Here is a 25,777-nt window from a genome sequence, read left to right on the forward strand (position 1 = left end):
CACGGAATGTGATATAAGGCAAGTGGAAAATGGCGCAGAAACTTTTATCGCAGGTGCTTTTCCTGCCTGTGTTGTGAAATCTCTCGCATCTTTTACAGCAAATTTAAGCGATTTCCGCTAACTTCCACTGCTGCTGCAAAGGAGGAAGGATAGACAAACGTTGCCGGCCATTGGCATCCAAGTTTTCAACTAGCAACTAAGTTCGCGATAATGTTTGACTATGTGCGCACATGATACGCCCACAAGCACTGCCAATGGCAATGTCTGGGGCAATGTGGGTCTGTGTGGCTCACATTTGGCTGGCGTTAAAATAAATTTAATTTTATCGCTACATAAATACAGGCTCAGCAGCAGACAAACACTTGCAGAAGGACTCCTAGTTTCGAGCTAGTGCCTTGTGCTAGTGTGGGCTGGTAACCAATCGACTTACCAAGTGACACTTCCGTGGAACTTTCTGTTCTTGTTCTTGTTTTTGTTTCCTGTGGCCTGTCGCTAGCCACATTTTTACTTTTATTTACTGACACAGCGAGCTGCAGCCCATAAATCCCTGAGGCAACCTTTAGAGTTAAAGTTGTGTGTATCTCGGTGAAGATTTGTAGATGCCTACATAGATATTAATTAGGCAGCGTTGGGGAGTCATCATACAAATACGCAGCATTTTTATGACCACTCAAGCAAAAAATATAAATAAATGTTTTATTGATCGGTTCCGCGTCGCGCTGCGTCTATTCTAGGATAGCATTTTTATATGCTAACACAAAATGGGCAATTTGCCGTTTTTAAAAGATTTACGACGCTTTGGCCAAAATGTGTATCATAAACATTGCAAAATCGAAAAGCAATTCAAAAAAAAAAAAAAAAAAAAGGGAGAAAATGAGAAAGAAGAAAGATGTGCCGACTTCCAATGCGAAATTGGTCTAGGAACATTTTGCAAATACTTACAAGTCAATAAAAATAAATATTTGTATGTGCATGCTTTTAAATGTGTATCTGTCTAGGGAAAAACACACATATTGATCTGGCAACTGGCGGTTGCCTCACTATAGCGCATTGCGTATATGCCGCATGTGCATAATTTACAATGCATTTTATGACAACAACGCCAGCGGTTGTGTCACTAATTCTGGAATGTGTGTGTACCTCAATTTGAGCATAAATAATTAATGCGCTTTCAATTAGTGTTGCATATTCGCGAACGTCGTTTGTATAACCAACGGAATTTTTATTTCGTACAGTCTTAAATCAGTCAAATTTATACTTATTTGATTAAATGCACAAATTCTTTTTGTTCTTACTTATGTTGTGAACGAAAATTACAAGAAATTTAGTATTCTGTGCGTAGGTAACTTTATATGCGCCATTGGCTTTCTAACATTTTTTCTTTTCTCTTTTTTTTCAAACTCTATATGCTACAGCTTGGAGTAAAGAACCAAACTTCTTGGCTCTAAGGCAGTCGTATTCGCTTGCGACCATTGACTGAGTGACAAATTGCGCCAGTGTCTGCCCACATATGTATATGCGTGTAGCTCTGTTCCGCCATAAACAATAAATCCAAAGTTAATGTACTGAAATAATAGAGTTTTGTAGTTTGCCAGTGTTTGTGTGTGTTGTGGGGGGGTGGGTTATAATTTTGCCTTTTTTTGTATTGTTTGGTTACTTATCGAGTGCATAGTTTAATGTTAGTTGCTCAGAGCCCTACTTAATTTGACAGGCTATAGAATTTTTATGTTTCCTGCTTAGATTTACATGCAACCCACGGCAAACGATATTTATGCAAATTTCAATGGAGTTGCCCGAAGTCAGATCACAAATTAATTTATCTTAAAAAGGCAACACAAATCCTGATTAACTTCAAGGCATGGAATCTGCGAAAGCATATAATAAAAAGGGCAAGAAGTTTGTCCGCCAGGAAGACAAAACAATTGTGAAAGCCATGTAAGCATATATAAATATATATATATATATATATATATATTTCTAAATTTCTATATGTGTGTATCCTTGTCGTTGCATGTGTACGTGTGTGCTGGTTAATGCGTGCTAATAAATTTCAGCAACATTTGTACCTTTTTTGTGGGGCGTGCTTTTATTGTTAACACAAGGCGGCGTGTTGCCTACCAAAATTCCAATGCGTTCGCCTTTTGTCCTTGGTGCCATTTATTTGTTGTCTTTATTGCCAGCTACTATGCGGCTCGCATAGGGTTTGTCAAGCGCCAAGGATGCCTGAAAAATGGCAACAATTCATTTGCAGTGAACCTAGCGGCAGCAGCAGTAGCAGCAGCATCAGCGGCGCAAATCTCGTCAAATCAGCTACTACGCTTAAAGCTGTAGCTACTACTCTGTGCAGGACTCAGCTTTCATGTAGCTTATGTAAGCGAAGTTGTTAGTTTGCCAGACGGAGCAGCAGCCGTTCGACCAAGTGATTTGTTTTGCTTCGTTTGGCAACAAATCAGAAGATAAACGGCATCGATTGTATCAAACGACAATGGTTGCCTCAATCCAAAATCCGACCAAAAGGGTTGGTCTTGCAACTTAAAGGCCAACGGCTTTTGCTTAGCACCGATAAATGTCACGGCTCTTAGTTTATATGTTGTACAAATTATAAATTGCATTTTCCAATGGGAAACAACGTTTAACGCAAAGTTCGTGGACATACAATTACAATTGCATCATTGCAGTGGCAACAACTGTTGTTATATTTGCTGCCCCACTACTCGTTCATGTTGCACGTAAACATTTTAATAATCTCTTTGCTCTGGCTGTTGTCGATGGCGTGGCTCCTTCTACTCATGTTATTGTTGTTGCTCTAATTTAATTATGCATAACGAGCGACTTGGGCGCCAGGACACCCGCCGAGCACACAGGGGGGGCAGCCAAACAGGTTTAGAAATAATTGAAAACAATCGGATTAAAATGTGCACAGCGGTCGACAAAAATTGAACTGGCCAAAGGAACCGGAAATAAATGAAATAATCAACATTTACATATATACAAATTAACCAGGTCAGGTGCGTGTGGATATTATACTTATTAAGGCCAATGACCGGTGGGATTAGTGACGTAATAAATGAGTAAAAAAGAGCAAAAGTGATTATGGGCAATGAGCAATAAAAAAAAGATTTGCTGAATTACATTATCCTTTGACACCAGAGAGAACGGAAAGATGTCGAAGGAGTACTTACTAATTAAGTATAATATTTTACATATACGACAAGCACCTTCAATTGTTAAGTAATTTTATGCTGCTTTTATCGCCTTAGTTGAGTAATCTGCTCTGCCTACCGAGTCCTTCTTCGACATGAGCTCCTTTACCACATTTACATAAGCAATAACAAAATTAAAACAATAAAGGTTTATAGGTTAACACCATGGTAAAGCACCTGCCCCAACATTCGAATATTTGAGCAAAATGTAAATGAGTTGTGTTTTGGCATTTGATTTCCTGCAGCGGTGGCGTCTTCGGTTGCGTATAAGCAATCTAATTAAATGTTATGTTTATGTTATAAGTTAAAAACACACACAGACACACATGCCACTTATACACAAACTTGCAATATTAATTCGCCTTCTTCATATCATCATAGTTGGCACTATCATGTGGCTTTGTTTTTGGGTTGCGCATTTAACGAGACACTCAAAGTTTTATGCATCGTCGGGAGGCCTAATAAAAGTCATAATTTTTATGAGCACATTGTCTTGAAATGATGGCTAAGTTTAATGCATGGTTGACATTATGTAGAACTTTAAGCTTAAGCTACCTGACATAAAGCTTAACTTAGTTGCTCAGTTGCCATGGCTCAAACTAATGGCCAGGACGATGGCACGCGCATAACCCTGCACATAAATCAATCATAATTGTCCTTGTTAACTACAATCATGAATATTTCGGCGCGCATAAAGCAAATGACAGTCATGCCATATACATAACCGAACAGATCCCCTCCTCACATCCCTTGCAAATGCCTGACACATTTTACAATATACATATGTGTATGTGTGCTTGTAGATTTTGGGTCAATTTTGGACGGCTTCCTTGTCCTAATGCTCGACGTTTACAGGCTCTAATTGTTGTCCGGGCTTGCAGTGAATGCTCGACCGTAACCAAAACTACGACGCATGTTTAAGCATTTACGTACGAAGTGCTAAAATGGGCTTTAATTAATTTTAAGTCCGCAACGCATTTGACAGCCTCACACGTTACAAATGGAGCTCGACCAAGGTCTGCTTTCTGATCTCATTGTTACTGGATACACCGCGTGTTTACTTTAGCTAATTGATTTTCTTTCAATGCGATGATTTGCATACAAATTTGTTATCCGCACCAAACTCAACTGAACCTATTTCGTACCGAAACGAATACCCAAACCAAATAGAAAGCAACCCAACGAAAAGTTCTGTCATTTCTCCAAAAGAGTCGACGGTTTTCGTTCTGTTTGACGGTTCAATTGGAGCTACTCAGTGTTTTTGCGCGTGTGTTTGACAGTATGATCTAAATCAGGCCAACTACCAATTGACAAAATTAAGTAAGAAAAATGATTTAACTCAATTGTTTTTTATTTTGCATTTACATTTTTGTTTTACATTTAAAGTTGCATATACGATTATAGTCGATCGATTTTCAAAATTCGTGGCTTTTAAATCATAGTTTGACCTCTAAACTAATACTATATTTAAAGATGACAAAACGATTCTGGCTCGAAATGCAAGTTAAAGTAAATACAAAACTTTCCATCGCCGTAACTTTTCATAGCTGATTTGATTTTTAAAAATGCATCGTGTTCTAGATCATCATCTGGAATAATACTTAAACTAATTTCAAATATCGATGTGAGTGTAACCATTTCTCAGAGGGGTTTAACTCCTTTTTGCCCATTATTTCATTCGCACAAGCAAACATATTGCATTTTAATATACAATCAATAGCATTTAATTGCTTTACTTATGTCAGAGTATTATGGACAGGTTTGTCTGTTGGCATTTCGCTTGATATATTCCGGTATTAAAGAAATTTAGCACGTACGCAAGATGACACGATTTGCAGCTTATTTGCTACCACAGGCAGCACACAGGTCTTAATTGCTAAGCGGCGTTCTAAATCACTGAAAACGACAGGACTTGACACGAATTGACTATGACTATGAATCGAACTGAGACTAGGACTGTCACTGCTCCTAACAATGCTGTTATTGCACAGTTCTTAATGCCCATTGGCAGTTACTCGCTTCAATTAGTCAACAATTACCAACGGCAATACAAGCTGGTGTGGACACTACCGAGCTGCATGGAATCACAACAGCACGCAGACGGTAGTCGATGCGAGTTGGCAGCTCAGGTTTTTGTGTGCATGGCCGCCTAATGGCTTATGAGTAGTCACGTGCCATGGTGTCAGCGTGCTCCCTGTAGAATATGTGTGTGTGTGTGTGTGCATCAGTTTCTATGCCTGGTAATGAAGCACGCGAAATCGCGTCAGCTGCAAAAACAACAACAGTAACAAGACTTACTACAGACTGACAAGTTTACATCTCAAATTTGAATAATTACGCAAATTTAAAAGAGTCAGGAGTGGAGCTGCCTGGGTGGCCAAATGAACGTCAGGCACAGTAACTGAGCCTACTGCGGCTCGTTACTGTTATCTGGCACATCCTGGCGGGCTCACTGCTTAAACTTTTGCCAGCCTCGCTCTACTCGTTAATAAAGTCAAATGAATGCGCTTAATCAACACATGTGGGCGTGAATTGGGCTGCCGCTGCCTGCCTGCAAACAGAGCAAAATGCCTGTTGGTCCTGCTCCTTGCAATTTCACCTGTATATATGCTTTTAAATTCACCCAACCAGAATATTGGTGGCGAAAAAATAATTAAATTAAATTTTTTTAACGCACTTGCCAGCATGTTTTTTCAGGCTGAAGCGGATTTTATGCAATCAAAAAGTAAATAATATTTTTCTTAACAGTTTTATCTGTTTTCCGCGAACAAGGCTAATAAACGAAAAACAAACAAAAAATAAATAAAAAGAAGTTGCGCTTGAAAAAAAGCCACAAAGTCAGCGGCGGGCACCAAAGCCCAACTCGTTGCCATTAAAAACGCATTATCCTTTGTGCTTCTTTTATTACTTTTTATTTGAAGAGCATGAAGATTAAGGCTGTATGCGTGTGTTTTTCTGAGTGTGAGAGTTTTTCCAGTTGCGTGTTTATGTGCTGTTGAGCTGTAAACGAAACACAATAAGATAATGCATAGAAAACCAAAAATTATTGCATATACAAAGAGCGGGATATGTTTACCTAATAATAAATATTGCTGGAGAACGCACAAGCAACGGAAAGAGGCAATATTAAAACACTTTTGCCAAAATAGAAATCAATTGTCTTTCGATGAAAGACACAAAAGAAAAGAAAATGGAGCAGCGAGAAATACGGCCTAAGATGGAAAATATTTGATGCGACTTTCCTTTGCTGCCAATTTGGGCGCCCTTTTGCGCTTGGCTGCCAAAGGATTACATTGGATTTGTATTTGATTGTAAAAATAAAACAAAAATACGGATAAAAGTGGCCCACCAGACAATGCTCTGGGGAATTGAGAAAGTGGGGAGTAATGATTTACAATGTTGCCAAAATAGATTGTAATCCAAATTCGAGCTATCTGCATCTCTTATCCTAATGGAAATCAGTCTCTTGTGGATTACCAAGCAGTTTCCTGTCTGTGGGACACACAAAACAGACAGGGTTAATCACCTGAAGGGTCTAATGAAACCTTTCCAAGTAATTACATAGTGCTGCAGCTTGAGTAGTAGACATTCTTTTTTATTATTGTATTTCAACTATTTGCAATTACCTAAAAGTTTATATCGATTCTTAAGTGGCTTAGTTTTATTTAAATGGTATCTTCTTTATGCTGGTACTGGTCTTGAATAAATAATTCATTTAATTCACTAATAATTGAGAAGCAAACACACCTGAAAGTCTACAGGGATAATCTTATGTCTCCCCTGTGCTTTCCACAGATTATTTAGTATAATCGCCAGTGAGACAATTATTGAGGTTATTGTCTCAAATGGCAGACGCCACATTGTTGTTATTGTAACTCGGCGGCTGCCACGTGCATTGAATGGATCAAATTAAAAACGGCATAAGTAATGGGACAATAGCTGCGGCAGAAGGGCGGATGATATGCAAAAAACGAGTGCAAAAAAACGAGATGACAAAGAAACTAAAATTAATCGACGACGCATATGAATTTATAATAAACGCGCGAGCGAGAACATTTTGTGCAGCTGGCTTTGAAATAAATTTCCACAAAAGAGCACAAAGCTTCAGCTTGCCAGTGTGTGTGTATGTGTGTAGGTGTATGCATGTGTACCTTTGTGAGAGTGTGTGTTCGTGAGCTAAGACGCCATTCATAATTCACCAGCATAAATTGTATGTAGTGGAAGTGACGGGAGCTGGGCGGACGTATGAAAGAATGTGCGCGTTTTTGGCAGCCGTATGTAAAGGTTCCACTTACATTTTGTCTAACGATGCACATTGCACTGGCAATTGGCGTGGGTTTTGTTGCTCGCTGGCTGCCACAATCAAGAGCAATTCATTTTGTGGCACGTCAGCACACACATGTGACAAAACGGTCTTAACGCCCGACAACAGTTGTTGGCTATGGATAAAAACAATAGATGCCAACTATTTTTCTTAGGCTACGAATTGGCCAAGTTGCTGAGTCGTTGCAAAGCTTTTCAATTTCTCAACTCTTTAAGTTGAGAGTCATTTTTCTTCACATTGTTTCCGTACTCTGGCAGACATGTCAAGTAAATAATTTATTTTATAAATTCTAAAGTAGGATTAACACTGAAATATGCAGATTTTCGCAGGCGCGGTCAAGTGTGCCCCGAAAGGGTTCAGAGCAACAGCAAAAGCAAAACAAAACAGAGCTCAAATCCAAAAAGGGTCAGTTGCCCTTTTTCCTGAGTAAAACCTGTTCCTCAAGCAGATTAGCAACCAAACAGTGTTAAGCCTATTTATATAGTTAAAATGACTGCAAGTTTTTCTCTTCTCGATGCTTTTGTTCCCCTTTTCTGTCAACTTTTTGGCAAATTAAATTGAGTTTGTTTTTCTTGTAAATGTAAAAACATTTCCCAGCACTTTGCAGATCATTATGTAGAATACATTCACATAAAACCATGTATATACGCCAATCACACACGCATGCAAGCTGACAATTATTGAGTTGATGACAAATGTTCCCAGATTGAATATGTGATTTTATTAGTTAGGCAGTCATTGAAGTTATATTGAGTCTGGCAAGGATAATGAACTCTTAGGTCCTTTTGTGCGACAAATAGCTTATAGATTCCTGAAACAAAATCTTGTTTGGCAAAAAGAAATTAAAAATACATGTATATATCATAGGACTATTACTGTGATAGCAATACATCCACCTTAAATTGATTGCCATCTCACATACTAAATAATCAAGAACAAACAGTAAACTGCGTGTTAGGTGAAACTGTCAATGACTTCAAGCATAACATGTGTTTTTCAGCGTAACTTTACAAGACTTGATTTCAGCCTGGTCTGACACATTGACAACAAATACACAATGCAAACGTTTGCAACTTTCCGATAGCGTTAAATTAGACATCAACTTGGCAATGAACAAACAAGTCACACACTCGTTCCCAAACTCTTCCCCATACACATACACACACACACACACAAACACACACAAACACACACAAACACAAACTTAAACAGAAATATAGACAGCGAACACTGATACCCTGCGGAGCTGATGTCTGACATCGCTTGACGCTTATCAACAGCGACATCGAGACCAGTTACAGTTACTGAAACAAAAACATCCAACACAACAGTGGCCATGTCGTATAGCGCCTTGCAAAAACACAGTATGCAGCGTGCACAACATTTAGTGGGCGTGCCCAGAGACTGCATATGCTGAAGGCGCACCAGACGCCAAGTCTGCATCCTATCCACGCCCATCGCTCCTTTTGCCCAACGCCTCGTTTGCATATTCAAGTGGCTTGCTTGCATATGGCTTTATCAGAGCCAAGGCATCGCCAACGCTTAAAACAAACAATGGTGCCCATTACTCAGCTCAAATGTATGACCAGAAGTCGTGTGTCTATATAGCGTCACTGTGTGTGTGTGTACTTGGTCATTTAAATATACTATACTAACTATCTATCGCAGCGCGGCACAGATCTGGCTCAAGATGTTTTGCTTGAGGGCAATGGCTGCACGCACACAAAAAGACCGCCCCACGCACATATCTTCAACTGCTGCAAACAATTTGAATTTATAATGTAGGCAAAGAGATAAGTCCACTATTTTTAAACATCAACGTTCAACTTTTTTAATATAGCTGTATAAAATTTGTAAAATGTATTTAAACTATATTTAGTTCTTTGATATGGATTACACAGAATATTTTATAATATTCCACCTTTTCTTTCCAAATTTTTCGATGTCGTTCTTGTACATTTAATTATATACATATATCCTTCGCTTTTACTAAATCACTAAATTTGTAAAAAAAAAAAAAACTCAACAAACATAACATTGGCAAGCGTTACCATTAAAGTTTGCGAAATGTTAGTGAAAATCTCAAAGTAAAATGCTGTGCCCAAGTGGGAATGCTGGGTGGGAGGATGCGCCAAGGTGCCGACAGCAGCATCAGCAGAAATGAAACTTTTGGCTGTTTTTATAAATGTTTATTTAGCAGAAAAAAACGGTGGAAAATGGAACAACAAAAAAGAATGAAAATGAAAGGTGAGCACAACAAGAACAATGAGCTGTCTTTTTTGTCCTAATGCCAAGGCCAATGGTTCGGCTACCGCTTTTATGCTACTTTTTGTATCCCCGTTTCCTTTGGCTTTTTGTCGATTTTGCTTTTTCAACAATAATTCCGCTACTTAAACAGATTTCTGCATTTGTGTATCAACGTTTTATATGCTGACAGGTGTAAAATTGTTTTTGCAGCCCCCGCCGTGATACAATTTTGCTTGTCTGCCCCCTAGTAATCTTTAGCCATTGCTTACCGCGCAGACATTTGGTGTGGATAATTGCCAAACAGAAAGCAACAAAAGCGATTAGTTTAATAGTGGCCATTAATGTTGTTGCCTTGGCTATAATTTTGCATGTATGTATATGTAACTACATATATCTTTCAATACGTATACCTACATTACGCATACGTCATTTTGGCTATTACTTGCATCAATCAAAGGAGGACTTGCGTAATACATGCATTTTAAATAAGTATACACACATCAATTTACGATATACACACAATAAATACATTTTGCTGGTGTTTTCCATGTGCCACAATTTCAGATGTGCTGCATATTTTGCACATTGCTGCAAGTCGAGTGCGTTGCCATCTTTGACAGCGTCATCAGCAAGCATTCTCCTTCTTGGGTTAATGCTTGGTATTTTTGCCGCTAGCTTGGCATACGTGCAATGCTTTTGGCATGCATGTGCATCTTTTTTTATTTTTGCATTTCATATTGAAAGAGTTCTGATAAATATGCACAGCTTGAAATATTGAACTGGCAAGTGTGAAGAGTGTGAGGGAAATACTGCATAAAATGTGTGTGTTGCAAATTTGGTTGCACAAAGTTGGTTTGATAATATGCAATTTCAGCGCAGACAGTATGAAAAATTGTTTGACATGTTTGTTTGCCCATTACCCATAATGAATATATCAATAAGCAAAAGTGCATATTTTAGATTTGCTATTCATGCATTACGTTAGCCCCTTTGGTGCAAGTGGGAAATATCTTTCAACACCCGATTTGTTGCATGCAGGAGGTGTAAGGAGGCTCTGTGCTATCTGACGCACTCGCTATATCCTTAAAGATCCACAATATCTGAAAACTTATATATATGTAATAATTTATTCATCTGTCTCAGCAGAGCTTGAACATTTTAAAGCTTTCCAATAAAATGAATTCGAATATATTGGCGCTTGAACTTACTTATCGCTTTATACACAAAAAATCACATAAACTTTTCACTTTCGCCAATTATACTGGCAATGAATAAAAAAGGGGATAATAAAATGAGTGGAATTAAAGATCAGCACATAACTTTCATAAAAGGCAAGGCAAAACTTAATTTTGAATGAAATAATAAAATTAAATAAAATTCATTACTGATTGCCGCTGCGTGGAACAATAAGCAGTCGAAGAAACAGCGAGCCAGACCAAAAGCAGTTGTGCTGAGTGTTTATTTTAAAAAAATAAATTACATTTTAAAAGCATCATAATTCAACAAAAACATTGCCAAGGCAAGGAAGTGGAAGGCATCCAGCCAGGCGGACACCCAGCCAGGCAGCAAGGCAGTCCTGCGCCAGTCTGGCCAGAGATGGAGGAGCGAAGCTTCTGCTCCACTGAAAATTCATTAAGCATGTTATAAATGCTGGAAATTTATAAGTAATTGTAAAGGTTTATGCGGTTCGCTATGGCTTGAACGTGTTTATCATCACAAAGACGAAGCCAAAACCGAAGGCATGCCACATAATTTATTTAAGGACCAAATAAAGCATCCTCTACGGCACTCGGTCTGACTTTGGCCCTGGGCATGAAACGTTTAGCGCAAATAATTGTGAGCAAATGTTCAACCAACAACAAAACTCAGTCTGTGGTTAACACAAAGAGAGCACTTTAACTATTTAAAGTTAGCTATCTCATATGCTTTCAAGTACAGATGCATTTGTATGTAGCACATTCATTTTTCTTTCTATACAAACATAAAAGCAAAATAATTCAATTTTGTGTATTGCGAATTTTAATTACACTGGTGTTGACTAAGTCAAATCAAATACTTATGCATACACTTCGACAAAAACACACATGCGACTCTCGAATATGTTTATGTACTTAGGCATTATACTGAGTGGAGCATTGGTTAGCTTCATATCTAATCAAAATATCAATATTTACCATTTAGATAGTGCGGCTGATCCATGATTCGATTGAAGTGCTCTTGCGGTTCAGCTGTTATCAAACTCTATGTGTTTGATTTATGTGTATGCTTAAGTCTGTCAGATGAGTTTGTGTCTATTAAAATGTATGTCAGTGTGTTTTTGATATGTGTTACAGCTCATCATTTGATTTGTACTATTCCGAGAATCAGTTTTCATTAGATAAATGCAACGCAGGAGCCTCAAAAAATATCCGAAGTCAATTTACTCTTTAAGCAAATATGATAAGTTCAAAATACATTAAGTGAACGAGCAAATTACCTCATTTAACAAGCATTAAGTAATATTGTTTAGCCGTATTCTATAGTATATCAGGTGAATTAAGACTGCCAGTCAGCTAATGGCACTTTAAATACACTCTCATTTCTTGGGAAATGAATTGCATGTGAGTCAATTTCAGCAAATAATTCACAAAGCGTTTGGCACAAATTAATGGTGTTACTTTTGAAACCTTTTACACACGCCAGCAAGGCAGAAAAAACAAAGCAAAAACCAAAAACAAAAAACAACAAAAAAATGAAGGAAAAAAACCTTCGTAAAGCCAAGCTCGTAAATTTGTTGGCCATAAAAATCAATATGTTAATGGGCAAAAGTTTGCTACAGTTGTTTGTGTGTATTCAAGTATGTGAGTGTGTGTTTGTGAAGAGTGACACTGCTGAAACATAAATCCTATTGTCAACAATGGCCAGCAGCATTGACATGCGATGCCAATGTTGGCGACATTGCCGAAGGACGTGCAGGATGCAAAGGAGATGGCATTGCCAGCGGTTGAATTCACTGCACCGCAGCGTTAAATAAATACAATAAATACACATGCGGACATACAAATATACCCGCAGATGTGAGCACAGCAAAACCTCATTAAACTGTTAAATCTTTTGACAGCGGCTGACACTGCCGTTGCCGATGGACAGATGACGAAACGGATTCAGGCATCCACAAGCAGCAATGCCGAAATCCAGAGAGCCAAAGGGACTGCACATTTGCTGTATGCAAATGAACAAAAAGTGTATAAAATTTAAATTGCAATTAAGCGTGGAAAATGTGCGTAGTGCTGAAATGCGAACTGACAGCTTTTGGATTGAAAGTATTGACCAAGCGAATATTCGGCTGCTCCTTTTCCGTGCCTACAACCACTGCCGTGAGAAAGTGAGCCAAGTAGGACTGTTAAATTTATGTAAAGATATGCAAACCACGCCTACTCAAAAAAACAAAACCACCCCTTTAGCCTGCCGTTGGTCGCTTTCAATTTGTGGCTTGACTCGAATCAACTAAAATTGATTTATGGATATTTTTAGAGACGATGCCGTTAGCATTGGCTATGGAAAACTTTAAAGCGTGTTGCGTGTCAAGAGCAAATATCAAAAATCGACATTTGAGGCGTGGTAGTAAAACCGCTCGAAAATTATAGCATTCAGTTTGCGCGCGAATCGTAATAAATTTAGAAAACTTATATACACATCGCGACCCCCTTTTCCATTTCATAAAGTTTTCTGGCAATTGCAGCTTAACGCTCGGCAGCTGCCTGCCCAACCCCCATTGTTGAGCAGAAAACGAGTTTCAACTAGCAGAGGTCGTTACCAGATGGCAGGGCTTAATCCCGGCCCAATGGAAAAAAGTACGTAGGTGCAAACAAGCGTGGCGAAGAGCGGCTGAAGAAAGAAGGGCAGCATGGATGTGGCAGGAAGTGCTTGACCTCGACCATGATATACGCTGCAACACACACACAAACAAAATTAATAAAATTATGATGATATGGTAATATAAATATTATACTTTTCAGAGAGAGAGAGGGAGAGAGGGGCAGTACACACATTAGTTTGCGGTATAGACTTACACGAACAACAGGCCTAATTCAACTGTAAAGTTTAAAAGTGTCTTACTTTAATCAAAAATATAACAAGATATAAAAAATATGTATATTTATCAAACAATTTTAAAGCTATTTCTATTTATTCAGACAGTGTAGTCGTCATTTTGACTATTTTTTGCAATTTAACAATTTTGTGCTGACAAGTTTAATCGTCAATACTTTGCTTCTCTTTGCTGCCAACTCCCTACTGCCCTGTTGCATAGCAGTAGGCAAAATAATAATACCCTTTAATCCTTGCCAAACTGCAGGGCATCTAGAACAACTTGCCTAAGTAGTAAGGAAGAACTTTCGGACGACTTAACACGCAATCCAAAAGGGGCTTAAAGGTTAAGCATTATAATTTGGAGAGTTTTTTTATTTTCCCTTTTCTGGTATTCTTGCTTGTAGCAATTGTTGCTGTTGTTGTTATTTTTGGGCATAGGGGTTTTTCCTATTCTTACAATTGCAAAAGTTAAAAATAGTTTAAAAACTTGGCCGGCGGGCGGTGTTTTGGCCAATTGAATTAAATTAAAGGTGGATCCCAATTGTTTGTTTATGTTTTCAACTTAAAGCATTCAAATGCAAAAATGTTTCTAATTTTTTGTGAGTCTTCCCGTTAACCAGGAAGGGAAACTAATTTATGGGCTCCCCGGCCACCATATTCAGATATTTTGCGATTGTATTGCTCGGTTATTTATTGTAAAATACCCGCACACTCCAAAAACTGTTAGATCGATACGGCGCAATCAATGGACAGTGGTTGGGGAGAAGGGTGGGCTGAGCAACTGATTGCGAACTGGTCGTATTTAATAATAATTTCTACATTTATTTATGCCAGTTGGCATCGTTGTAATTGTTGCCAGTGGGAGATTGGGGCCAACAGACATGCTCAAGCCGTCGGTTTGAATTTGTAAATGCCCAGACTGGCATATTGGGTAGCAGTTGGGTTGGCAGTTGGACTGCCTTCAGAGCATTGGCGTGCCAAACAAAAATACTTAACACTTGTGCCATAAACTATTGTCAGATGGTCTCGTGGGAGCCCTCGGGAAGCAAGCTAAATCACCCTAATGTAGGTCGTGGTTATGAGCTGCTGGTCGATGTTGCTTTAGTCTTTTAAGCTCAAAATATTAAACAAAATTATTTACAGCTTCCTAGAAGCAGTAAAAAGTGTAATTATTTGTTGACCAAAGCAAACATAACAAAATGTTAATTATCAGCCATTAATAAGCCCAGCTTAAGCGGAATTTTTGTCTATTTATAAAATTTTCAATTATAGTTATCATTGAAATTACACACTTCGCATGCTATGAATCAAGTTATTTAACAATAGATAAAATCAGAAATATAAATGCGCATATTTTTGATTTCTGCGATTTTCCGCCAGCTGGAACAATTAATTCATTTGTATTGAAATATTTTGCATTTATTTATTTGCACATTTATGGAATGGCGCAAATAAATATTGACACATACACCATTTACTTTCGCAATACATTTATTTCGTAATTGTACTTATATACATAAATTTATACATGGTCATTTATGTTTTTTATGTCTATATACAAATGGAGCAGATAACAGTTTGAATGGATTGCATATGGACAATATCCAAATAACTAAACAATTACATTAGGCCGAGATTTCTTTTTTCCAACTATTTTATAAATCAAATTGAAAAAAATATAGCTTGTTTTTAAATCTCTTAATTAGAGATGATTATTTTAAAGTCTTTCAACAATGACACCCTGCAAATACTGCAAATACACCAATACAAATACACTGCAAATATTTGTGCTTTTTTCGACCAACAAACAACCGATGCAAAAACACTCTACATGTATAGTTATATATGTAATATCATATTTCATATAATGCGCAACTTGTACGTTCGGCTGAACACAAAGAAAAAATGAATTTTTTTAATGACTGCGCGATAAGCAAGGATGCTAAAGTGTTATAGCGAGAAAGGAAGAGGTACAGCCTCGTGATAATTGTGGTTTGGCTTGCTATGTTGTATTAAAGGTGCTTAAGATAGCTCACAAAAGAATGGCCAAGAAGAACAGCAAGACAGCGTTAGGCGAGTAACAATGAAATCGCAACTTGGCATAAAAAGGCGTCGATGGAAGAGAGTGCTAGGAAAATATTTGTACCATAAAAGGACTGGCATCTAGTGTGGCTGGCAAGCGCTCATTACGCAATTAATTATACGTCACGTTGTTCGCCTATGGCCGAAAAGTAGCAACTGGGTTGCGAGTCGCCCCCGAAAATGACAGAAAACAACTAAAACCGCAAACATAATGAGATAATCTGTCCAAATGCTGCATACGCTTGGTTGCAGGATACAGGAACCCAACGGGGTCGCTTATCTCTTTCTCTCTCTCTCTCTCTCATCTCCTCCTTGGCCTCTTTCATTTTCCAGCTGTTTTCACTTCTGTCCTAAAACGGTCTTAGTGATATAGAGCCTGAAAAAAGGCAAGGAGAAACGTCATGCGAAGTGAACTTTTGGCATTAATGGCACTATGCACTGTTTTTAATTAGCAGACAGCGTGTGAAAAAAAGTGAAAAGGAAACCAGACGAACAGCAAGATGAAACCGAGAGTATGCCGCAAATGCAACACTTTATATGCAATTTTTCTTTTAATTTTCCTTTTTTATATGCGAAGGCTGTGACGACGATGTCGCTCAGCCTCCGCCCAAAAATTTAGGTTGCTATTTCTTGCGGCACACTCGCTTGGTACATGCCCCGCCCCGGCGCAGCCACATTCACAGCCATTGGTATTGCAAGTGCCGCGGATGTGGATGCTGGCAAGGATGTGCCCCACTGAATGTGCTGGCTTTCGTTATTGTGTTAGTGTTGGGGCGAGTGCATATAACTTGTAATTAGAGTGGAAAAAAAACACGCCATTACCATTATGTCCGCCGAATTTCTCTTTACGATTCGGGCGCACACTAAATGCTAGGTAGCAGTTGCAACAACAGCAATATCAACTGGAGCAACAACTGCTACGATTATGCCAGCAATGTCTCTCAGTTGACCTCAATTTATTTTAAATCCAAAGCGCTTAGCTTACAACACGCGCACCAGTCTGACAGGATGTTGTATTATACGCTAGAGTTCTTCTCCTGTTCCTTTGCAGTATTCTGAGTCCTTACCCCGGGCGACATTTGCAAAGATAGCAATGCCTCTTAAAATGGCCATATTTTCAAAGTATATAAGTAGATAGAGTAATTCAATATTAACATAAGTATTTCCGTACTCTATGTCAATCGTTTTTTCTTCACTCGCCGCATATTACATTTTGCCATTATCTATGCTTTGTTTGATATATTTCGCTAGCGGCTAAATAATAGTCAAGACCAAGTCAACAACTATCAGATATTAATCATTCAAGGTCGCACTGAAACTGACATTTATTTAGATATAGTTGTGCATGATTGTGGGCAAGCCCAGACGTTCCAACATATATACTCCAGCAAGCTAGAGGTCAAGTTGTGACTGACATTTATGAGACCAGAGCTCCTGGAATACGACGACATTTCCTATTCCACATGCTTAACAATTCAGCACATGGCTTTGGCTTATTCTGGTACGCAAAATTACGGAACGAACTCCCAAGTGGCGACCAGAAGCTGTGCATAAAAATGTCTCAATGTGGTCCAGAAATCGCACACAAAATCCACCACAACTATTTTTTGGTCTCGTGCTGAGCAATAAAAGTGTCCTCACTGGCCGGAGACACTTGTACAGTCCATGTCTAACCCATAAAAAGGGGCACATGTATTGAATCTATGCCACACACACATTCACATATATGTACGTTGAGGACACAGCTGTGTGTCTGGCCAGGCTTACGTACTTAGGCAACAACTAAATGTGTGTTCTGCAGAGCTAGACTTACCATTTGGGTTAGAAGAACTGTTGGCCAGCTACGTAACTGCAATGTAAAATTTGAGTGTCAACGGAGAGCCGGAATAACCTGAGACCGGTTTCCGGGTAAGCCGTTTTTGTGGCTTCTGCGGTTACAAGGATAATATTTCATCTAAAGTTTTTAGCTGCACACAGGACAATAAACTTGCTTTGAGGGTTTTGTGGCAACGAGCGAGTATTTAGAAGCATCGAAAGACAAAATGTAAGTGCATAATTGGTACCTACCTGATTGAAAATATGTCAAAGGCTAAGGACATTCTGTTGATCTCAGTGCGAGGGCAGCTAGCTAAAAGCAATCATTTAGAATGCCTATAGCTACAGGGCTAATAACTTAATATTTGATTTAATTATGAAAACCTAATTCTTTTTAAAATCAATTTGTAATGAACATAATAAAATTTCATTGCACTTTGTTTTCCCAAACTTAACTAGTGGAAAATGTTCTAAATTTAAACAAAATATTTAGAAAAGTAAAAATATTTATATATAAAATTGTATAAAACAACCTGGATGTCTAGCACGATGATGGCCAGTTTCAGCTTATTATTAAAATACTGTCTCCTTTGCATATGAAAACTCAGCATTAGCAGTATTATTGCCATTGGCAAATTCAACTTTATGGCACAATAATTATGCTAATTTCGAACAAAGTTGTGCCCGGCACTCCCTGTGCCCTGCTGCCTGCTGGCCTGCGGCCCGTTGTGTTAGCATTGCAAAATTATGAGTATGAAATCGAAAAAGTTTCAATCATCCACGTGCAAGCTGAACAGTTTTGCAGTTTGCTGTTTGGTGAGTTGGCAGTTCGCAGCTTTGAAGTTGCAACTTTAACGCCCAACATCGCTCAAAAGTTGAACTCATTTCTGTGCTGCAATAAAACGCTTGAAATGTTTTTTAATATGCAGTAACTTAACCCAAATCGTTGCCCGCCCATCGGCTCTTGACCCAAACTTTCAAGCAGATAGAACCAAGGCGCAAGCAGTTGCGATACTAAATATCTATCTGATTGATTGACTAGATGCACTTTATGTTAATTTGTGCGAGCCACAAGCAGGATCTTAATCACACCACCCTGGAGTGGGAAGTGGCACAATTTCTTAATTTCATGCAACCAAGTTGCACTTGAAGCGCCACTTCATTATACGTCCAACAGTGTCGTTGCCATCCATTATAATTGAGTGCAAAATTATGCATTGAATTTACTGAGGCAGTGCCACACGTTGCACTCTGCCCACTTCATCTAGCTGATGGAATCGTGTGCCCATAAAACAACTAGTGGCCAGGCTATTCGGTAACCACTATGTAGCTAAAGTACCCCGGCCATATTATAAACAACTCTGGCAGCCTAACAAAAACACCAACAGCAACAGCAACAACAACAACATTAATAGCCACAGTAGCAACAGCTCAACATCAATGGCTAATAACAGCCAACTATGTTGGACGGCCCATGCAGAGAGTGGATGTTTGTGTCTAAGTACGATGGTAATTACAAGCTTGCCTAGCTATTTAAGCTTTGGCTTTAACTCTACTTAAATTTAAGATTTAATTTTTAAAGCATATCAAATATTGAATATATCAATATAAAATTATTCACTTAATTCATTTAATATTTAAATTTAATAATAAAAATGTATCCCAACTCTGTTGATATTTCGTGCTATTTTTTTATGTATTCCAATTGATATTTGCCATCAAATATAAAATAAAAGAATGTCGGGTACACCCATCTTATCGGAATGGTATCCTGCTTGCAAAGTGTCAATTTATGTTGCATACTTGGTGGTGTGGGACTGAGTCAAAATTAAAGTTCTAAAGCAAAGCTGCGCTCTGAGTGGCAATCATAATGCAATTCATTTTGTAACGCTCCTCGGGGCATAATTTTTGGTAAACGCTAAAGATTAAGCAGCATTAGAGTCAAAAGCAAAGCAAAAAAGCAATAAAAAGTAGCCGCACACAAAGCCACTAAAGAAGCGGGAATAAAGGACTTATGTAGACTGATAAGGCAAGCGAGGAGAGAAAGTCGTGGCAAGGCCAGGCACCACGTTTGCCAAGCCAATATTTACAAGCTCATTGCGCAATGTTTGTCGTTATAAATTTGCAATTATATTTAACTGCTGGTCGCTTGTGGCGTATACGTAACATTTAGCGAATTCAACAATTCGTGAGCTTAAGCAGAGCTTGTTTAGCCAATTAGCGGACGGAAGACGCACAAATTTTGCATAACTAATAAGCTGCAACTCAAAATTTGAGCCAGGTAAGTAAACTGTTAAAAGTTGTTTCCAACTGCTATGCAATTATTCCGACTGCAGGGTACGCTACAGTTTATTCAGTTTGCGAGTTGTCTTTGGCCTCGTTGTCCTTGTTTGCTGTTGTTTCCTTAGATTTATATTGTTTGCTTTATTCAATTCGTGTTTTGGAAATCTTGCTCTTTATGTTTTATGCTGAATGTCATGAATAGGTCTAAGTTGGGTCGCTGCTTTTTCGAAATGCCCTTTTTATATGTTTTTTTCTACATAGTGTGTATCAAATTCGCCTTTATTCTTTGCCGACTTCAGCCACTTACCACTTTGCCATTCAAATTCAAATGTAAAATATCAAATGCGATGTTAAAAATTGAACATTGCTATTGAAAATCTTGAGCTAGCAACCTATTGACCATGTCAATTGCTTGGGTCTTATCGCCAATTGGCATTGGCAGCCCTTTTGCTTTCTTCTGGCTGCTGTTGCTGCTGCTGTTTGGTTCTGTTCTTGTGCCTAATGGCATTGTAAGCTGCTACATTTTGTTTACTATTTTCAAAGACATGGATTTTCAAGCTGCCTCTTTTTGCCCTTCTCAACTGAATTGTTTGGTATTAGGCATACAAATTGACATGTTATGCTAAAAATGAATTGCGTAATTTAATGGGATTGTTAGAGAGCAAACACAAGCAGAAAAGAAACAATACAAGAAAATACATCACAAAGTGCAATTCAGATACTATAAGAGCAAAATATAGCAAGTTGTTTTTGTTTTTTGCCAACATTGGTAGCATTTGGCTGTTGGTTTTTGTTATGCTTACATGTAACCTGACGCTTATGTTGATTTTCTGAGATTGCTACCAAAGTCCAGGCATTTCGGCATGTATGTGCATGTTATGGTGTGTGTGTATGTGTGCTTGCTGGTGTGAGTTGCCACTTTGCTGCACTAAATTGCATTTAATTTTCAGATATGCGTTGTGTGTACAGGTTGCTCATTTTTTTGCCTTTTGTTTGGTTGTTGCTCTTGCTGCTTTCTGAATTGTACATGGCCTTCACCCAAATAAACACGTAGCCGGCTTATGTGTGTGCAAGTGTTGGGGTTCCTAAAATTTATGTGTAAGAACAGTGCACTATGCTCACACCCATTCAAATATACTGGTCCCTTGCTTAGCGCGACAAACAATGCAAGAATTTTGCATATTTGGCGCCGCTTTAAAATACCAAAAAAACAAAACGCTGAAAAACATTTGAAATTCGTATGAATTTATATACGCTTGCAGTTTCCGAAAAAAACTAGAATGAAATGTCTGCATAATGATGCACTAAGCATAATATTACTATAATGCTAAAAACAGGCGACAGGCAGTTAAACTTTAAGGATTGTGAAATATTCCGAGTTGTCTTTAAGCGAATAACAATTAAACAACCGTATATTATCCTATATATTAGCTCAAGCGACCTAAGAATGTGAATGAAATGGCTTCATTTTTTTGTATTTTTCATGCAATGCCAGTAAAAAAAATGTGAACATGAAAAATATGTAAATATTTTTTACTACAATCAGGAAATGTGTGATGTTGTTTTTTCGATGAGTGATTAGATTAGAAATTAATCGCTTAATTAATTTTAATTGAGTTGCAAGAAAATGTAGCTGAAACTTAAAGCAATACGGGGCTAGAACAAACTCCATTCGAAATATGTTGGATTTCGGAGTTGCTTAGCTCACTTGACACGTTTCTTTGCATGCAGGACACGAACAAGTTTTCCACGGCGTCGCTTAAAAACTTTTCAAACGACTTGCAAAGAGGATTGCGCGAACTAAGCTCATTGTGAGAGACGGTGCGATTTTGGGCCGTGCTGTGGGTGTTTGGGATGTGGCCATTTGGAAGCGGTTACTTCGACGAGATTTGCATAAAATTAAGGCTTATTTTAACAGGATTCGGTGAATTGCGTGAAATATTAAACTTTATGTGCATATTGATGGGCCAGCGACAGCTTCTGCTCCGACTCAAACGTAAAGCTCAATCCTTTGACAAGGGTATCCAGCAATCCGCAATGTGTTTGCATCAATTTTGTTAGGCAAATATTAGCGCAGGCCGGTTTAATTTATGGCGACCTGTCTAAACAATAAATCAGCCTGAAACAACGCTCTTAGGAACAATGCCATTGGATTTGATTATTCAATTGCAAATTTCAGACAGCGGCAATTTCAAGAATATGTGAAGATGCATTGCATAGATATCAAAAGGGCGCACATTGCTCGGCAGATTGTGGGTCTAGCTGCATCCAATGGTCAGATAATGACATTATAAATGCACATCGCTTACATAATTGAGCGCCTGATAACAATGGCCGCACTTTGATGTGCAATGCGGTGTCGGAAAATGTATGTGCCAAGAGCAAATAAAAGCGCAGAGAAGCGTAAAACCTACGAGGCAGAAAAGAAAGCAAGTTTGTTTTTTTCTATTAAAAATGAATTATATACAAAATACATAAAATTGTATTGGGGCCACGTAGTAGGCCATAAATTTGCCAACCAAACTGACTTTATGGCACAATCTCTTTAACTAGGGACTAGGGCTGTGCCAGACAGTGGACTGGGTAACAAGAATCGGCAACAGGTGCAGCGCGTGCCCCGAGTGCTGGCTTCAAACATTACTGTTTCCAGCTATGGTTCCGGTTTCCGGGGGGCATTCACTGTCCAGAGGCTGGCCCTTGTCTGTTGTTTAATGCATGCTTCTTCACATAACTCGCCCCAAACGATAAATCACATAAAAATGTTGTGCCCTATACTTTTCTGCTGTTCTGCTTTTTGCATTAAAATTTACAACCTACTAAACAAGAAACCACACCAAATATTTGACGGGTGCACACGCAAACATCCCTGTATGAATAATTACGCATATTTTTAGCATTTATCTTCAGTAGAGCAACTGCGAAACTTTAAATCAGCTTTTGAGGGGGATAGCAATGGATGTAGTAGAGACAAATCTTTCACGAGCAGCATTGCCTAATTAAGCCGGCTTAAGTAAAACCAATTACACAAATCAGCCGAGCATCAGTTGGCAGACAATTACTGTATTCGCAGACAGGCTAGCTGTGTTTTGCCTGCCTTTCCTTTAATCATTTGTGAGATATTGAGTTATTAGCGTGGCAGCCTAGCGGAAGGATTTTGTAGGCTTGTCGTTGCCTTCATGAAGTGCCATTTAATGTTGCCTAATGCGAACCTCATTGACAGTCGCGATGTCTTCGAAACTTTGAGGGGGGCTGGTGTCGAAGACGCTTGTGGTGTTGGCAGCTCAGGCACTCAAGCGTTAAAAGCGACAGCAACCACAACAACAAAAACAACGCCGACAAAGATGGTGACAGCACTTTCGACTGAGACATGGAAATAAAAATTATCCTTGAAAGCAGACTTGGTTTTTCTAAGTGTTTGCGGCTAATTTGGGGGCAGAGCTATGAACATGTAAACAGCTTGTGTGTTTGAGTTTATATTGAAAGCACAATACCGCATTAGCTTGAAGACAGCAAATGAAAAAATATCAATTTATATCAATAGAAATGAATGTCTACACTTGTATAAATTAGTTATTCATTTATTCATTTATCTGTTTCGTCTAGCTTGTGGGGTATTGTAAAAGCAAAATACTGATACAATGTCTTCGTATATTGCCTAGGGTATCTTCAAGCCACCCCTTTCGAATATAACTTTCTTGCATGCGTAAAACTTCCATTAAAATAATTGCTGGTTTTACTATTTAACAGTTGAGTACTTGCTTAATCACTAATTTAAAACACAATTGTAATCCAACTGACAACTGCTTTTAAATCGCAAACCAAATGATTATTGACTGACTCAGTTAATTCTGGCTTAGAGGCTCGCCTATAAAAAGCCAGCTAGAAGTTTTCAACTAGTTAGTTTGTGTATCAAAATGAATGTGTTGCGTCTATTATCGCTAATGCTATGTGCTCTGCTTGCAGTCACTCAAGAGGCGCCACCAACAGGACCCAAAAATCCGTATTGCAACCACCAGCTCTGTCCAAAGGGCAAGCGACATGTGGCATGTGAAAAACCACCAATCGTGAGTGATATATTCAAAGAAGCTCTCAAAAGCTAAATATTCGTATCTAATCCAGGATATACAAAGAACCTGCAACATACAGCAATCGCTGCTCGTGAATATGACTGCCTACGCTGAGAATATTCTCAAGGCACACAACGAGAATCGTCAACGCTTGGCTAATGGTAAGAATATGACGCTGCCAAGAGCTGCCCGCTTGGTTGTGATGCAGTGGAGCGAGGAACTTGCCACGCTGGCCAGTTACAATGTGCGCATGTGTCATCCCAAGCACGATGATTGCCACAACACGGCCAACTTTAAAAACTCTGGTCAAAATATTATTGTAAGTATGAATTTCAGGTAATCAACCTGACTCCTGGATCACCAATGTGATTTCTTAATAGATGTTCAATATGACGCGTCTGGTGGAGCCTCTGCTGTTGGAGAAGATGTATCCGCAGCTAATCACCATTGGCACACACACTTGGTGGTCCGAGCATACCAATACCAGCAGCATGATGACCGCAGCGGATGTTGAGCACACCCCATGCTCAAAGAAGCCCAACCACCCTCAGTAAGTGGACAGGTGTTGTGCGGCAGCAAATAGTTTCTCTACGAATACCTTCAATTCACACTAAACTTAAATTTCTCCAACAGACCCTTTCGCCATTTTGCTGTAATGGCTGTGGAGAATAACACACATGTCGGCTGTGCCGGACTCCGTTATGTGGCCAAAGACATCACCTATTTCAAACTGACCTGCAACTATGCAAAGAACTTTGAGTGCGGTCGGCCTATCTATCATTTCCGTGCGGTGGGCTGCCTTACTGGGTTCAACACGCAGCATAGAGCGCTCTGCTCGAAAAAGGAAATATTCGCCTAAATACGTAGCAATCCGAATAGTCACATACCCAAACATTTGGATATCCCCAACAAGCCACAAATAAAACACAATGTCCATCCGATTGGTGTCTAAAATTGTAAAATTAACGCTATGCATATTTATCTCATTTCAATGGCACTTTCTATAGCGCGTGCCATTCCTTTCAGTCACAACCAATAGATTCCGCTCCACAAAAGCCATTGCGGCGCTCTCTATTTCTGCAAAATGAAATCATTACGCATGCAAAATTCAAATAGCGCAGCATCAAAATGGAATTTCTGCCAATTTCCTGTGCAGTGCGATAAACCAGAATGGTGACTATTGGGGTTATACCTTGGGATATGGGTGCTGGTCTTTGGTATGCAGGTCAGGATGCGGGTCATTTGATCTTTGTATGGCAAAGCAATTACCTGGACACAAGCGTTCAGCCAGTGAATCCGATGCGCAGAGGAAGAGAAAATTCCGATCGCATAATTGAATGAAATCCCTATTTTTTAACGGAATAAGCATAATTCTTATTATTGAAAATAATATGTATGCTGAGGCAAAACCTATAACATTGAGGACATTTACGATTTGCTGCAAATACACATTTCGTACAAGCATAAACCAACAACTACAACGTTTTTTGTATTATTTGGACTCATTACAGCACACTAAATTTGTTGATTATAACAAGTATTTTTGGTTAACCAGCTAGCAATTTTAGCGTCATGGAAACATCCCCAGGGTTTAATGTACAGAAGCTTAACTATTTCACTGTTGACAAGCACACAACAAATTCGAAGTGTGTTGCTCGCCAAACACATGTTGGCTGACTCACTGA

The 25,777-nt window shown here is 38.8% G+C and overlaps 1 protein-coding gene across 1 annotated transcript; it reads left to right on the forward strand.

Moving 5' to 3' along the window:
- Positions 1–23,944: 23,944 nt before the first annotated feature.
- LOC6558428 (antigen 5 like allergen Cul n 1) lies at positions 23,945–25,476 on the forward strand. The gene is made up of 4 exons (XM_001984566.3): positions 23,945–24,089; positions 24,145–24,411; positions 24,473–24,642; positions 24,726–25,476. The coding sequence occupies exons 1-4, from the start codon at positions 23,967–23,969 to the stop codon at positions 24,949–24,951; spliced, it is 786 nt and encodes a 261-aa protein (XP_001984602.2). The 5' UTR covers positions 23,945–23,966; the 3' UTR covers positions 24,952–25,476.
- Positions 25,477–25,777: the final 301 nt, after the last annotated feature.

The sequence above is a fragment of the Drosophila grimshawi genome, unplaced genomic scaffold, assembly GCF_018153295.1.
Source record: "Drosophila grimshawi isolate 15287-2541.00 unplaced genomic scaffold, ASM1815329v1 contig_44, whole genome shotgun sequence".
Classification (NCBI taxonomy): domain Eukaryota; kingdom Metazoa; phylum Arthropoda; class Insecta; order Diptera; family Drosophilidae; genus Drosophila; species Drosophila grimshawi.